We start from the raw sequence: 17,502 nt of genomic DNA, 5'->3' as shown, positions 1-17,502 counted from the left end.
GTTCCGCCTCGCAATGTTCCGCCTCGCAATGTTCCGCCTCGCAATGTTCCGCCTCGCAATGTTCCGCCTCGCAATGTTCCGCCTCGCAATGTTCCGCCTCGCAATGTTCCGCCTCGCAATGTTCCGCCTCGCAATGTTCCGCCTCGCAATGTTCCGCCTCACTCAGCGTTGAATTAGTGTTCAATCTTCATTTAGAGAATGCAGCTATAGGCAGAAACAGAGTAATCAGATGTGCCAAGGGAGAGGAGTATGACAGACTGCAATCTAACTAAGTTGTACTGGTGGATAGATTGAATATTGAAGTCATGTGCTTGATTGATTAAGAAACACAATTGGTTTTGTATACCCTTAAGAGATGACAGCACTTAGACTTGTTAGTGGTTTCAGCTAAGGTCTTATCCTCTTAATCCAATCGGCATTGGAATCCTTGTAGCACAACACATGAATAACAGAAACAGAGAGCGAAACAGGAAACAGACTTAGTCCACTTACCGATAAACGTCCGTACACACCTCCTCTCATTATACACCTCCCACAACTGAGGAGAGAGGAATGAGAGAAGATTAAAACAGATTCTGCCAAAAACAGTGACCCTTTGACTTGCTTTGACCAGCATGGGTCAGTGTATCAAGCACCAGTCCCATCAGAAACCAGCACAGGGCTCATCTGAGACGGTTAAGTCCTAATTAAAAACCAATAGGCCCCTGGTTCTACCAGGAACACACAGAGAGGAAGAGAGACAGGTGCTTGATAGAAGGATAGAATCACTCTCAGCCAAGCCAAGGAGAGAGAAATGGAAAGATAAAGAGAAGGAACAGAGGGAAAGAGAAGAGGCTCCTTCTTCAAAACAAGTTAGTTTGTCTCAGTCAAGGCGGGAGAAAGGAGGGATAGAGCAGAGAGAGATTGTTTAACTTAATATGGAAAAAAATTCATGCTGAGGAAAGGGGAAATGAGAAGAGCTACAGAAGAAGACATAAATAACCCAGGACTATACCCCCGCCTCAGTGAGAACTTAATGGTGTGTCCGCGTGGCAGGTGTGGCAGGAGCGTGGCAGGTGTGTCAGGAGAGTGGCAGGTGTGTCAGGAGAGTGGCAGGTGTGTCAGGAGAGTGGCAGGTGTGGCAGGTGTGTCAGGAGCGTGGCAGGTGTGTCAGGAGCGTGGCAGGTGTGTCAGGAGCGCGGCAGGTGTGGCAGGAGCGCGGCAGGTGTGGCAGGAGCGTGGCAGGTGTGGCAGGAGCGTGGCAGGTGTGGCAGGAGCGTGGCAGGTGTGGCAGGAGCGTGGCAGGTGTGGCAGGAGCGTGGCAGGTGTGGCAGGAGCGTGGCAGGTGTGTCAGGAGCGTGGCAGGTGTGGCAGGAGCGTGGCAGGTGTGGCAGGAGCGTGGCAGGTGTGGCAGGAGCGTGGCAGGTGTGGCAGGTGTGTCAGGAGCGTGGCAGGTGTGTCAGGAGAGTGGCAGGTGTGTCAGGAGCGTGGCAGGTGTGTCAGGAGCGTGGCAGGTGTGTCAGGAGCGTGGCAGGTGTGTCAGGAGCGTGGCAGGTGTGTCAGGAGAGTGGCAGGTGTGTCAGTGTGTCAGGAGAGTGGCAGGTGTGTCAGGAGAGTGGCAGGTGTGTCAGGAGAGTGGCAGGTGTGTCAAGAGAGTGGCAGGTGTGTCAGGAGAGTGGCAGGTGTGTCAGGAGCGTGGCAGGTGTGTCAGGAGAGTGGCAGGTGTGTCAGGAGAGTGGCAGGTGTGTCAGGAGAGTGGCAGGTGTGTCAGGAGCGTGGCAGGTGTGTCAGGAGCGTGGCAGGTGTGTCAGGAGCGTGGCAGGTGTGTCAGGAGCGTGGCAGGTGTGTCAGGAGCGTGTCAGGAGCGTGGCAGGTGTGTCAGGAGCGTGGCAGGTGTGTCAGGAGAGTGGCAGGTGTGTCAGGAGCGTGGCAGGTGTGTCAGGAGCGTGGCAGGTGTGTCAGGAGCGTGGCAGGTGTGTCAGGAGCGTGGCAGGTGTGTCAGGAGCGTGGCAGGTGTGTCAGGAGAGTGGCAGGTGTGTCAGGAGAGTGGCAGGTGTGTCAGGAGAGTGGCAGGTGTGTCAGGAGAGTGGCAGGTGTGTCAGGAGAGTGGCAGGTGTGTCAAGAGAGTGGCAGGTGTGTCAGGAGAGTGGCAGGTGTGTCAGGAGCGTGGCAGGTGTGTCAGGAGAGTGGCAGGTGTGTCAGGAGAGTGGCAGGTGTGTCAGGAGCGTGGCAGGTGTGTCAGGAGCGTGGCAGGTGTGTCAGGAGCGTGGCAGGTGTGTCAGGAGAGTGGCAGGTGTGTCAGGAGAGTGGCAGGTGTGTCAGGAGCGTCAGCGTGTCAGGAGCGTGGCAGGAGCGTGTCAGGATGTGTCGGGTGTGTCAAGAGCGTGTCGGGTGTGTCAAGAGCGTGTCGGGTGTGTCAGGTGTGTCAGGGGTGTGTCAGGTGTGTCAGGAGCGTGTCAGGTGTGTCAGGAGCGTGTCAGCGTGGCAGGAGCATGTCAGGAGCGTGTCGGGTGTGTCAGGAGTGTGTCAGCGTGGTAGGAGCGTGTCACAGACCTGCCAACCCTGTCCAACTTTTTAGAGTAACTTGCGCAAATAGCATGTGCAGAATTGGGGTTGTTCACCCGTACGCACGCTGATGGAGTCTGATCGCAATTATAGAATTGTACCAAATCAAATCCATTAAATGGACAGTGTAGAATGGAGATAATTATCTATAACGTTTTTCTTTGCAAATGCCCCCAAGTTTAGTCTCTATAGTAGAGGAACGCTTGTCACCTCTCAAACAGGGCCAATCACCAGGGCCGCTCACAATTATTGGCTTTTTAAACAGTTCCTAATCAACAATAAAAGCAAAATTATTTTGAAAACATAAAAACAAATAATCGCATCGACACAGACCGCAAACTGGTTAAACAAACCTTAAGTAGGCTACCGCAAAGGGAATCGGACCGCTGTTCAGTAGACTACCGCAAAGGGAATCGGACCGCTGTTCAGTAGACTACCGCAAAGGGAATCGGACCGCTGTTCAGTAGACTACCGCAAACTGGTTAAACAAACCTTAAGTAGGCTACCGCAAAGGGAATCGGACCGCTGTTCAGTAGACTACCGCAAAGGGAATCGGACCGCTGTTCAGTAGACTACCGCAAAGGGAATCGGACCGCTGTTCAGTAGACTACCGCAAAGGGAATCGGACCGCTGTTCAGTAGACTACCGCAAAGGGAATCGGACCGCTGTTCAGTAGACTACCGCAAAGGGAATCGGACCGCTGTTCAGTAGACTACCGCAAAGGGAATCGGACCGCTGTTCAGTAGACTACCGCAAAGGGAATCGGACCGCTGTTCAGTAGGCTACCGCAAAGGGAATCGGACCGCTGTTCAGTAGGCTACCGCAAAGGGAATCGGACCTCTGTTCAGTAGACTACCGCAAAGGGAATCGGACCGCTGTTCAGTAGACTACCGCAAAGGGAATCGGACCGCTGTTCAGTAGACTACCGCAAAGGGAATCGGACCGCTGTTCAGTAGACTACCGCAAAGGGAATCGGACCGCTGTTCAGTAGACTACCGCAAAGGGAATCGGACCTCTGTTCAGTAGACTACCGCAAAGGGAATCGGACCGCTGTTCAGTAGACTACCGCAAAGGGAATCGGACCTCTGTTCAGTAGACTACCGCAAAGGGAATCGGACCGCTGTTCAGTAGACTACCGCAAAGGGAATCGGACCGCTGTTCAGTAGACTACCGCAAAGGGAATCGGACCGCTGTTCAGTAGACTACCGCAAAGGGAATCGGACCGCTGTTCAGTAGACTACCGCAAAGGGAATCGGACCTCTGTTCAGTAGACTACCGCAAAGGGAATCGGACCGCTGTTCAGTAGACTACCGCAAAGGGAATCGGACCGCTGTTCAGTAGACTACCGCAAAGGGAATCGGACCGCTGTTCAGTAGAATACCGCAAAGGGAATCTGACCACTGTTCGGTAGGCTACCGCAAAGGGAATCAGACCGCTGTTCAGTAGACTACCGCAAAAGGGAATATGACCGCTGTTCAGTAGACTACCGCAAAGGGAATATGACCGCTGTTCAGTAGACTACCGCAAAGGGAATATGACCGCTGTTCAGTAGACTACCGCAAAGGGAATATGACCGCTGTTCAGTAGAGTACCGCAAAGGGAATATGGCCGCTGTTCAGTAGACTACCACAAAGGGAATATGACCGCTGTTCAGTAGACTACCGCAAAGGGAATATGACCACTGTTCAGTAGACTACCGCAAAGGGAATATGACCACTGTTCAGTAGACTACCGCAAAGGGAATATGACCGCTGTTCAGTAGACTACCGCAAAGGGAATCAGACCACTGTTCAGTAGGCTACCGCAAAGGGAATATGACCGCTGTTCAGTAGACTACCGTAAAGGGAATATGACCGTTGTTCAGTAGACTTCCGCAAAGGGAATCAGACCTCTGTTCAGTAGGCTACCGCAAAGGGAATATGACCACTGTTCAGTAGGCTACCGCAAAGGGAATATGACCACTGTTCAGTAGGCTACCGCAAAGGGAATCTGACCACTGTTCAGTAGGCTACCGCAAAGGGAATCTGACCGCTGTTTCAGCCTAAATAATGTGCCTATTGGATTTCTTTGCAGCGCATTCATCATTTCAGATTTTAGAATTGATAAAATCTCAAATCTAGTGCCAAGTCATTTTAGAAGCATTGTCTATATAGCTAATACCGGACACTCATTCATTATTCAGTCTTCTAAACTAAATGCGAAATGCGTGCATGCTGGCAGGTCTGGTGTCAGCGTGGCAGGAGCGTTCCTTACCTTGATCTTACAGTCCATAGAGCAGGAGAGCAGCAGGTGACCTGATACAGGAAACAGACGGATAGCACTGACCCCCTGCAGAGAGAGAGAGGGGTTAATGCGTGGACATAATATAACAATCAGCCTGTCTATGAACACACAGGTGTGTATGGTATTGCTATAAATCCTTATATAGAAGGCTAATTGTTAGATAATAAATAAGGAGAGATGAGAGCAAGGTAAGGAGCATTCACCACAGCAGTAGTATTATACCATAGTAACATAACCCTATACCATCTTATAGAACTCTTAAAGTGGAACAGAGCACTTTAGCAACAGAAAGAATGTGACACCTTTAAAAAAAATCTGACAAGCGAGCACTTAGATATGGTATTTCACGTTTTCATAAATTCTATGAATGTTTGGGAAAGACGTATACCGAGGCATTTGTGAACATTTCATAGCAATATAGAAAGTGGCGGTGCATTTGGACATTTAATAGACAGTGAATAAAACATGTCTCGTCCAGGACCAGTCTACACCGACCAGTGCGCTATAGCAAATCAGAGATAAAGTAGACCTTTATACAAACAAGTCATTTGCCACACGGGCCTCCCATTATTCACTTTGAACTTTACTGTGTGTTTACAGGCAGTAGCAACAGCACGACTTCAGACCATTGGAAACCATTCACCAAAAGACACAAAATTCACCTAAATGATTTCTGCAAATATCTGAAGGACACGGGAGTCCTCTTACATTTGGGAACTTTACAGTCCTTTTTATCAAACAACCATGGTAAGGTAGGCTATCTTTCGCTCAGTTATGCACATCAACAAGAACAACAACAAATGCTAGCCAGCAAAAGTTCAGCTAGTTGGCCATCAAAAATGCACTGATAAACGATGGGGAGTTGTTCGGCTTTCTGCAACTTGCCTGCCAATGCATGCTTGTCCCAACCAAGCACCTGAGCGAACTGGCTAAAGTGTCCGTTCGTCAAAAATATTGAGTAATTGAAACTGAAACAGTGTATGCAAAATGGAGGCAGCAAACAATGTAGCAGGCCAGCTGGGATTTACAACCTGATAGTAATATTTTCTGGACTCCAAAGAAAAGTATTGGTGAATTATATTAATCATGCATTGAATGGCATCCATCTATTTAGACAACAATGTCTTAGTGTACATCATGGAACGTTGAGTCACATAGAACTACAGGTCGACCGATTAATCAGAATGGCCGATTTCAAGTTTACATAACAAACCGGAAATCTGTATTTTTGGACACCGATTTGGCCGATTTAAAAAAATATTTTTTATTTATCCTTTATTTAACTAGGCATGTCAGTTAAGAACACATTCTTATTTTCAATGACGGCCTAGGAACAGTGGGTTAACTGCCTTGTTCAGGGGCAGAATGACAGATTCAATCTTGCAACCTTACAGTTAACTAGTCCAACGCTCTAACCACCTGATTACATTGCACTCCACTAGGAGACTGCCTGTTACGCGAATGCAGTAAGAAGCCACTGTAAGTTGATAGATAGCATTAAACTTATCTTATGAAAATCAATCAATCATAATCACTAGTTAACTACACATGGTTGATGATATTACTAGTTTATCTAGCGTGTCCTGCATTGCATATAATCGATGCGGCGCGTATTCGACAAACGGGGGATGATTTAACAAAAGCGCATTTGCGAAAAAGGCACAATCGTTGCACAACTGTACCTAACCATAAACATCAATGCCTTTCTTAAAATCAATAAAGTATATATTTCTAAACCTGCATATTTTGCTAAAAGAAATCCAGGTTAGCAGGCAATATTAACCAGGTGAAATTGTGTCACTTCTCTTGCGTTCATTGCACGCAGAGTCAGTGTATATGCAACAGTTTGGGCAGCCTGGCTCATTGTGAACTAATTTTCCAGAATTTTACATAATTATGACATAACATTGAAGGTTGTGCAATGTAACAGGAATATTTAGACTTTGGGATGCCATCCGTTAGATAAAATACGGAACGGTTCCTTATTTAACTGAAAGAATAAATGTCTTGTTTTCGAGATGATAGTTTCCAGATTCGACCATATTAATGATCTAAGGCTCGTATTTCTGAATGTTATGTTATAATTAAGTCTATGATTTGATAGAGCAGTCTGACTGAGAGATGGTAGGCACCAGCAGGCTCGTAAGCATTCATTCAAACAGCACTTTCGTGCGTTTTGCCAGCAGCTCGTCGCTGTGCTTCAAGCATTGAGCTGTTTATGACTTCAAGCCTATCAACTCTCGAGATTAGGCTGGTGTAACCGATGTGAAATGGCTAGCTAGTTAGCGGGGTGCGCGCTAATAGCGTTTCAAACATCACTCGCTCTGAGACTTGGAGTGGTTGTTCCCCTTGCTCTGCAAGGGCTGCGGCTTCTGTGGAACGATGTGTTCCTGCTTCGAGGGTGGCTGTTGCCGATGTGTTCCTGGTTCGAGCCCAGGTAGGGGCGAGGAGAGGGACGGAAGCTATACTGTTACACTGGCAATACTAAAGTGCCTATAAGAACATCCAATAGTCAAAGGTATATGAAATACAAATCATATAGAGAGAAATAGTCCTATAATAACTACAACCTAAAACTTCTTACCTGGGAATATTGAAGACTAAAAGTAACCAAAAGGAACCACCAACTTTCATATGTTCTGAGCAAGGAACTTAAACGTTAGCTTTTTTACATGGCACATATTGCACTTTTACTTTAGTCTCCAACACTTTTTTTGTATTTTTAACTTTACCCCGTTTTCTCCCCAATTTCGTGGTATCCAATTGTTTTTAGTAGCTACTATCTTGTCTCGTCGCTACAACTCCCGTACGGGCTCGGGAGAGACGAAGGTTGAAAGGCATGCGTCCTCCGATACACAACTCAACCAAGTCGCACTGCACGCATCCAACCCGGAAGCCAGCCGCACCAATGTGTCGGAGGAAACACTGTGCACCTGGCAACCTTGGATAGCGCGCGCACCTTGGATAGCGCACACAGTACAGCGCCCTTAACCACTGTGCCACCCGGGAGGCCTCAACACTTTGTTTTTGCATTATTATTATTATGTTTCATTTTATTTGAGGCTAAATTGATTTTATTGATGTATTATATTATGTTAAAATCAGTGTTCATTCAGTATTGTTGTAATTGTAATTATTACAAAAAAAAATTGTCAGATTGATCGGTATATGCTTTTTTTTGGGTCCTCCAATAAATCGGTATTGGCGTTGAAAAATCATAATCGGTCGACGTCTACATAGAACCTATTTTTAAAACCTCATAAAGTTGGTTTTGTACCATAAACTGGGAAAGTGATATTTTTGACTGATATTATGATTGCCTGTTTCATATCTGCAAAGTAGTTAATGCTGTCAGTTCCACTTTAACAGCACAGGTGTCAAACTCATTCCAACGAGGGCCGAGCAGCTGAGGAACTCCCCTCACCTGGTTGTCTAGGTCTTAATTGAAAAGAAAGAAGAAAAACCTGCAGACACTAGAACCTCCATGGAATGAGTACGACACCCCTGCTTAATGTGGTGTCTTATCTCTCATCTGTATTCCCACAGAGCCAGAACAATCCTTATTATTATCCATTTTCAGAAACAGCAGGTGTTGTGGTACAGTGCAGTTCGACACCACTTAATGAGCAGTAGACCGCTGTGTGTGTGTCTTCAATATTTGCCTCTGGTCATAATTATCCCTTGGTCTTTGGGAGTTTGTTAACATTTCATCAAGGGCACAATCACCCCTCTGGCAACATCAACACCTCACTGACACACCGCGTGTGTGCGCACGTGATAATACCCACCAACAACTTGTCTTGGACGGCACTGATCCCCTACCCATCGACAGTTCAGAGTGAGAGTGTGTGTGTGTGAGTGAGAGAGATTACACTTAGCCTGCCCTATGGCTAGCAGCGCAGCAGTAAGAGGACATCCTCTTTGAATGCTAATTCTATAGAGGCAGAAATCAGGCTTTCATGCCTTGCTGCACACTCACTTGTACCAAGACATTGCTCATGGCATTCACCGTGCAGGATATTCCTCAAATCCCAATGATGTTAACAGAACACGTCTCTAAACTATCAAACCATCTACCAGCCTCTCCATCCACTATCTTTCCATCACAAGCCCACTAGCATGCTTCTTTTTTTAATCATCCCTCTAGCTTTTCAATTAGGCTCTTGGTATGCAACTGTTCCAGTATGAGTGGGATGGAAGCCCTGTTCATTTTAGGCCTTTGCGATTCTCCCCTCTCTCGCTACTGCAGACAGACAGAACCAAAGGCCTGATCACATATTCTCCACACTCCGTCTGCTGAACCAGCACTTTCTTCCTCTCCATCTGTCGCTCACACACATTTCCCTCATGTAAAGATGACGGACACTGTAAAGTGTGTATCAGTCATCCAATAGCTAACCCAGCGTGACCGATGATGAGTGTTCCCTCACTCACCTGAGTCCAGTGTTTCCCCTATATGCATTTGCTAAATTGCGGCTGCCACTGCATTATGTAGATGTATAGATATATGCCCCAGGAAGATCCCACCACAACCACGCAGGAAGACCCCCCCACTTACAGTTGAAGTGGGAAGTTTACATACACCTTAGCCAAATACATTTAAACTCACAATTCCTGACGTTTAATCCTAGTAAAAATTCCCCGTCTTAGGTCAGTTAGGATCACAACTGTATTGTAAGAATGTGAAATGTTAGAATAATAGTAGAGAGAATTATTTCAGATTTGATTTATTTCATCACATTCCCAGTGGGTCAGAAGTTTACACACACTCAATTAGTATTTGGTAGCATTGCCTTTAAAATTGTTTAACTTGGGTCAAACGTTTCGGGTAGCCTTCCACAAGCATCCCACAATAAGTCGGGTGAATTTTGGCCCATTCCTCCTGACAGAGCTGGTGTAACCGAGTCAGGTTTGTAGGCCTCCTTGCTCGCACACATGCTTTCTAAGTTCTGCCCACACATTTTCTATAGGGTTGAGGTCGGGACTTTGTGATGGCCACTCCAATACCTTGACTTTGTTGTCCTTAAGCCATTTTGTCACAACTTTTGAAGTATGCTTGGGGTCATTGTCCATTTGGAAGACCCATTTGCGACCAAGCTTTAACTTCCTGACTGATGTCTTGAGCTGTTGCTTCAATATATCCACAATTTCCCTGCCTCATGATGCCATCTATTTTGTGAAGTGCACCAGTCCCTCCTGCAGCAAAGCACCCCCACAACATGATGCTGCCACCCCCGTGCTTCACGGTTGGGATGGTGTTCTTCGGCTTGCAAGCATCCCCCCTTTTCCTCCTAACATAATGATGGTAATTATGGCCAAACAGTTCTATTGTTGTTTCATCAGACCAGAGGACATTTTTCCAAAAAGTACGATCTTTGTCCCCCAGTTGCAAACCGTAGTCTGGCTTTGTTAGGGTGGTTTTGGAGCAGTGGCTTGGTTAATTTCTTTTGATTTACCCATGATGTCAAGCAAAGAGGCAACGAGTTTGAAGGTAGGCCTTGAAATACATTCACAGGTACACCTCCAATTTACTCCAATGATGTCAATTAGCCTATCAGAAGCTTCTAAAGCCATGACATCATTTTCTGGAATTTTCCAAGCTGTTTAAAGGCAGAGTCAACTTAGTTTATGTAAACTTCTGATCCACTGGAATTGTGATACAGTGAAGTATAAGTGAAATAATCTGTCTGTAAACAATTGTTGTAAAAATTACTTGTGTCATGCACAAAGTAGATGTCCTAACTGACTTGCCAAAACTATAGTTTGTTAACAAGAAATTTGTGGAGTGGTTGAAAAACGAGTTTTAATGACTCCAACCTAAGTGTATGTAACCTTCCGACTTCAACTGTAACTCTAAGGGCAAATCCTGGGCAAACACTGGAGCCCGAAGGTGTCCACTGACAACTCACCTTGGTGTGTCCAGTCCAGACGTGGATCTGTTTCTTGGGCAGGTAACACTTGTCTGGTATGTCTGCAGTACGCAGGTTAATACCCACGTCTTGAGGTACGTGGAGGTAAGACCTCCCTTGGTAGTCATACGCGTCTTTAACTGGAGACACAGAGGAGATGGTGTATACAGTAAGACTTAGGACTTCCTACATACAGGGTTGCAGCAAATGTTCTTCTCATCTGAGTGAATGCTGAACAGTTCAGTTATGTAATTAGTAATGGTTGAGATGATTGTGTTAGTTACCATGGAGAATGGTCTTCTCCTCCGCCGGAGCCTCTTCCTCATTCCTTCCCTTCTTCTGCCTCTTGGCTGTGATCTCATCCAGCTCCTTCTGTTCCTCCTACAGACCAATCAGCAGACAACAATCAGTTAGAACTCTCTCTTTACAGGAGGAAAAACGTTTAAGTCTAAAACACGCTCCTATATAATACAAACATCCATATTGCTTTGAGGAACTACACACGATATTGAATTATTGATTGATTACCTCTGATGGTTTGGCGCCGTCCTTTTCGTCCACGTATTTCGCCCAGGGCCCAAGGTAATTGTCAATGTCATCCGATTCACCTCCTTGCACCTTTTTCCTCTTGTCATGTTTTTTTGGTCCAACCTCAAACACAGTCAACCCTAGGAGAGGAGAAACACAAGAGAAACTGTTACACTATGTTCTTTATTTCACAAAGTTTTATGGAGAACAATGACTACAACAGCTTTCCATTAAGTTTCAAAACATCCCTCTTACCGGCTAGCAATGCACCGCAAGCAAAACACAAATAGTAGGAAATGAAGCATTACCTTTCTTTTTCTCTGCCTCATCCACTGCACCAATGTAGCTATTGGAGGAATTCTGGCTTGTTGTGTCCACAGATGGATCCAGAGCATAGCCTGAAAGCAAAAGCAAATGACAAGTGAATAAAATAACCAAGATGCTAAATTACCTTAAAGCCCCAAAACGTTAGATTCAAGGTGATAGGAAGGTTAACCTCTTCACTAGACCTTATTCACAGTTGAACATTCTATCATAGACAATGGCCGTGGTGTGAATAAGGTCTATACTGGGTACATAGGCTACAGTCCCAGACACTCCTACACTAACTTACCAAAGGTGGAGAAGGTCCTCCGCTGCTGTTCAAACATGAAGTCATTGACGTGAGCAGGCTCTGCATAGCCAGACAGCATATTCCTGGGAGCAGCCATCTGTTGACTTCTATATGGGTTGACAGGACCAAACTAGGAGAAAATAAATATGTAAGAGTAAACACAGTGCAAAATAGATGTTATGTGGGTACAGTTAGGTAGGTTGATTCATTCGAATGATGTACGTCAGTTTCTTGAGTAAAATGTTACTATGAAACATTTTACCTCTGGTGCAAACATGGTTTCATATGTGGGATTGTAGGTAACCTCTTTGAGAGAGGGGTCCAGATGCACACCAGTCTCCACAGCCTCCTGTTGGGGAGAAGAAACTTGACAGGTTTTCTACTGCTCATCATTTTGGTCAGTCATCAGGCTATGAAGGCACCTGAGTTAAAACCTCTTGGTGTTAGGGGGCAGTATTTTCATTTTTGGAAGAATTTTTTTCCCCGTTTTAAACGGGATATTTTATCAGGAAAAGATGCTAGAATATGCATATAATTGACAGTTTTGGATAGAAAACACTAACATTTCTAAAACTGTAAAGATATTGTCTGTGAGTATAATAGAACTGATGTTGCAGGCGAAAGCCTGAGAAAAATCCAATCCGGAAGTGCCCCAGGTTTTGAAAGCGCTGCGTTCCAATGACTCCCTATTCAGCTGTGAATGTACCATCAACGAGCTTACGCTTTCTACGTATTCCCCAAGGTGTCTACAACCTTGTGACGTAGTTTTATGCATTTCTGTTGAAGAATAGCCATAGGCGGCCACATTGCGTAAGTGGTCACATGGTGGCTCCGAGAGAGATTCTCGCGTAAAATACAGAGGTAGCCATTATTCCAATCGGTCCTAGTGGAAAAACGAATTGTCCTGACAGATATATTATCGAATAGATATTAGTAAAACACCTTGAGGATGGATTCTAAACAACGTTTGCCATGTTTCTGTCGATATTATGGAGTCAATTTGGAATATTTTTTGGCGTTGTGGTGACCGCAATTTCCGGGTGATTTCTCAGCCAAACGTAAAGAACAAACGGAGCTATTTCGCCTACAAAAATAATATTTTGGTCTGTCCCCGTCACACTTTCATTATCTTATAGCCTACTTTAGGAAAGCCTAATGTAGGCCTACATTTTTTAATACTTTTAATGGAAAGGAGAAATATTTGCTTGTGTCTGACATACGCTAGTGGCTTTGATTGACGGGTGCTTTTATGGGGGTGTGAGTTTGCTGATTCTCTCTATAGGCTCATATGCCCATTCAGAAAGTTTCCTAATGTAGTCTGTCTGGACTTCATCTCTTTAATAGGAATCAAATTCTCCTGTCATTATGTAATCTTGTAAAAAGGCCTGTTTTCAGTAGTTTAGGCTACATTATCTCTCTCCTTACTGCATCCTCTCTTTTAAGAACATATACCAATACCACTGCCATCAAATAAGCACAGCAGCGGGATTTGTGACGTCAGGAGACTATTTCGGGAAAAGTGGGAGGAAACTAGAGGTCGACCGACTATGATTTTTCAACGCCAATACCGATTATTGGAGAACAAAAAAAGCCGAAAACGATTAATCGGACGATTATATATATATATATTTGTAATAATGACAATTAGAACAATACTGAATGAACATTTTTATTTTAACTTAATATAATACATAAATAAAAGCAATATAGTCTCAAATAAATCATGAAACATGTTCAATTTGGTTTAAATAATGAAAGCTGGTGGTTCCTTTTAACATGAGTCTTCAATATTCCCAGGTAGGAATTTTTAGGTTGTAGTTATTATAGGACTATTTCTCTCTATATCATTTGTATTTCATATACCTTTGACTATCGGATGTTCTAATAGGTACTTTAGTATTGCCAGCCTAATCTCGGGAGTTGATAGGCTTGAAGTCATAAACAGCGCAATGAGCTACTAGCAAACGCAGTCAAGTGCTGTTTGAATGAATGCTTACGAGCCTGCTGCTGCCTACCACCGCTCAGTCAGACTGCTCTATCAAATCATAGACTTAATTATAACACACAGAAATACGAGCCGTAGGTCATTAATATGGTCAAATCCGGAAACTATAATTTCGAAAACAAAACGTTTATTCTTTCAGTGAAATATGGAAACGTTCCGTATTTTATCTAACGGGTGGTTTATCTAACGTTGTCACAATTACGTAAAATTCTGGAAAATTAGTTCGCAACGAGCCAGGCGGCCCAAACGGTTGCATATACACTGACTCTGGGTGCAATGAACGCAAGAGAAGTGACAGTTTCCCTAGTTTAAAATCGTTTGCTAACATTAATTTAGTCAACTTCTTCCACTAAAATTATTAATACTTTCAGCCTACTAAGCAAGCACATCACATTTCTATTGAAACTTCCTGTTTTAGCTACTTAGTTATACAAATATTTGGTTTAAGTAACTTAACTCATTGTTCTATCCATATAATTAAGAATTGAATAGGATCTGCTTTCACTATCCACCTACCGTTAGTGTAGCTAGATAAGTAAAGTTAGCGATTACATTGCTTTCTAGGTGACAAGCCGACTCTGTCTGGATAGCACTAGCAGCTAGCTAGCGTTGCGTATATCCCTAGCTAGTTAGCTAGCGTACATTAGCTAGCTTCATTAGCAACCAGCTACTCTGCCTCGCTAGCTCGCTTACCTTTACGGCGACCTCAGGAGCTGAATTAAGGAGAGCTAAAGACATTGTTTTCCCAGATTTCAACGGTTGGAGGTGTGCTAGGGCATCAGGGTCAACTTTTTCGGGACTAGCATTAGATTTTGTCTCATTATCTGAATCTGAATCGGTCCCGTACGAAACGAGGGACTCCACGGTGGCAGCCATCTTGGATGTTGTGAATGCCAAACCGGAAATGTCCTAAAAGTAGGTATTTACTTTAAAATCAAATCACATTTTATTTGTAACATGCGCCGAATACAAGGGGTGTACAATTTACCGTGAAAGACTTGCTTACGAGCCCTTCCCAACGATGCAATAAAAACAAAAATGACACAAGAGGAATAAAATATACAAGAATGGAGCTATATACAGGGAGTACCAGAACCAGATCAATATGGAGCTATATACAGGGAGTACCAGAACCAGATCAATGTGGAGCTATATACAGGGGGTACCAGAACCAGATCAATGTGCAGGGTACATGAAAGCAGGGTAAAATGTCTAGGCATCAGGATATGTAATAATAACAGTAAAATAGTAGCAGTGTGTGTGTAGTGTTGCCCTATGTAAATGTGTGTGGGTTTTGTGTGGTGTGTGAGTGTTTATTTTGTGTATACATAATCTTGACATTAAAGTGAAAATAATTATATCAAAACATCAAAATTGGGAGAGATTAATCGTTTAGTTGAATTTTATAATAATACATTTTGGAATAACATATTGTAAGTCACTGTTATTTCAACATATGAGTGATCAAACGGATACAAATACATTTTATACACCTTTAAGGATATAATTCTCACTGGGCATACATGACTTCTAAAAATTGAATGTGCTCACATTTCGAGATTTTCTTGTCCCAAAATCTTTAATTCCGTCCATCCTCCACCAGGACGTTGGTGCTCATATTACACGATGACTCCCTAGTTGATGTAGACTTAATATTACATTATAATTTTGGTTTCTGTCGTGTAATATAGGCGGAGTTCGTTTTGTATGCCAAGGTGCCCCTGGTGGGTGTAGATTTCATTTAAAGACCAATGGAATTGTATAAAATAATCATACTCCGTCCAACCGGGGCACCCGGTCATGTAAAACGAACAAACCCATTGAAAGGGCGGCTTCTTTTCTCCATAGCTCCACATATCTGTCTTCCATCACACCGTACACACATCGCGTGTTGTTGCTTTCCTCTTCGCCATCATTGTTTTGGTCTCACATGCTGAATGCCCATTGGCTATTGGCAGCAGTCCTTTCCCAATCGCGTTTTAGCACTGCTCATACTACAAGATGCATTACCAAAATGTCGGACATATTAGAAAAGTATCTGGACATCCGACAGGGGTCAGGGTCTTCATTTATAAACCGTGCATGCAAAGTATACCCCAAAATATACGCGAGACAGATTTATAAACGTTTAACTTGACGTGAGAATATTCTCACCTCCCTGCAAACTTTAGACCATGCTTATGCACATCTGCTAGTGGTTGAAATAATTGGCACCCCGAAAGTAATTCGTTTGTTTAGGGATATCATGAAAAGCTTATAAATACAAAACTAAAATCAGGAAAACATATTAACAAGAATGCAACCATTTGCCAATAGTGAGAAGAGTGAAAGTCTGTGTTTTATTTTTCAATCTAAAATAATTAGACATAGGAATCTTTTTCATATTTAATTTATTTTCATAACCATTGCAGAAAATATTCCTCACCTTTTCTGGCCTTGATGGGTTCATATTCTCGAAGGAGCAATATAACAAATGACCACGTGCATACCTCATTTAATTGGACTGAGTTGCCTGGTAAATAGACAGGTTATATGTATTTCAGGTTTTGCAATATCATATAGTCGAATTTACAATGTTTCAGAATTCGCAGGCAGTCCATATTTAGGTTGGGGGAAAAGTCTATATAAAACATTGTTGAATTCAAACCTTCTGCTGACAGGTCCACAACTACTTGCCATTGTTTTTTTAGTTCAGAAACTGACACAGTCATTTTCCAGATACAGCATAAATTACTGCTAACGATTAAAACTTTCTGCCAACACAGTAAAAAGACAGATAGTTTATGTACAATATTTGACAGTATGGGTAAGCTACAGTATTGCTGTGCGTGCGATAGGAGCACAACATCATTGCCTATTTGATCTCAGAGCCAATACCAAGGCAGGACATATAAACCCAATAATCTATAAACTAAATATTGAACAACAATTCGTATTTTGGATGTCATGGCCTGTCATGGCCTAATAATGCCAATAGTTCCAATTTATGCTGCAATAAAAGGGTGTTATTTTCACCATAAAAGGTGAATGGAGGAGTTTTCCATGCAGAGTTTCAAAGCTTGTCAACTAACGTGTGCATAGTTTTATGACAGGTCTGGTTTATAATGGGAAACGTACAGTACCAGTCAAAAGTTTGAACACACCTACTCATTCAAGGGTTTTTCTTTATTTTTACTATTTTCTACATTGTAGAAATATAGTGAAGACATCCAAACTATGAAATAACACATATGGAATCATGTAGTAACCAAAAAGTGTTAAACAAATCCAAAATATATTTGATATTTGAGATTCCTCAATGTAGCCACCCTTTGCCTTGATGACAGGTTTGCACACTCTTGGCATTCTCTCAACCAGCTTCATGAAGTAGTCACCTGAAATGAATTTCAATTAACAGGTGTGCCTTGTTAAAAGTTAATTTGTGGAATTTCTTTCCTTAATGCATTAAAGACAATCAGTTGTGTTGTGACAAGGTGGGTTGGTATACAGAAGATAGCCATATTTGGTAAAAGACCAAGTCCATATTATGGAAAGAACATCTCAAATAAGCAAAGAGAAATGAACAGTCCATCATTAATTTAAGATTTGAAGGTCAGTCAATCTGGAAAATTTCAAGAACT

At 43.5% G+C, this 17,502-nt stretch overlaps 1 protein-coding gene across 1 annotated transcript in view; it reads right to left on the bottom strand.

Moving 5' to 3' along the window:
- LOC115118535 (pre-mRNA-processing factor 17-like) overlaps window positions 1-14,769 on the bottom strand; it is a 43,434-nt gene extending 28,665 nt beyond the window's left edge. Inside the window, exons 1-9 of the mRNA XM_029647175.2 lie at window positions 14,576-14,769; window positions 12,140-12,226; window positions 11,878-12,007; window positions 11,573-11,662; window positions 11,265-11,404; window positions 11,021-11,117; window positions 10,737-10,876; window positions 4,798-4,872; window positions 493-538 (exon numbers count right to left, since the gene is read on the bottom strand). Coding sequence (XP_029503035.1) covers window positions 493-538; window positions 4,798-4,872; window positions 10,737-10,876; window positions 11,021-11,117; window positions 11,265-11,404; window positions 11,573-11,662; window positions 11,878-12,007; window positions 12,140-12,226; window positions 14,576-14,758 — 988 coding nt within the window. The 5' untranslated portion in view covers window positions 14,759-14,769. The remainder of the gene's footprint in view (window positions 1-492; window positions 539-4,797; window positions 4,873-10,736; window positions 10,877-11,020; window positions 11,118-11,264; window positions 11,405-11,572; window positions 11,663-11,877; window positions 12,008-12,139; window positions 12,227-14,575) is intronic.
- Between the last annotated feature and the right edge of the window lie 2,733 nt (window positions 14,770-17,502).

This window comes from Oncorhynchus nerka, linkage group LG13, assembly GCF_034236695.1.
Source record: "Oncorhynchus nerka isolate Pitt River linkage group LG13, Oner_Uvic_2.0, whole genome shotgun sequence".
NCBI lineage: Eukaryota > Metazoa > Chordata > Actinopteri > Salmoniformes > Salmonidae > Oncorhynchus > Oncorhynchus nerka.
This window is presented reverse-complemented; position numbering and strand designations above follow the sequence as displayed.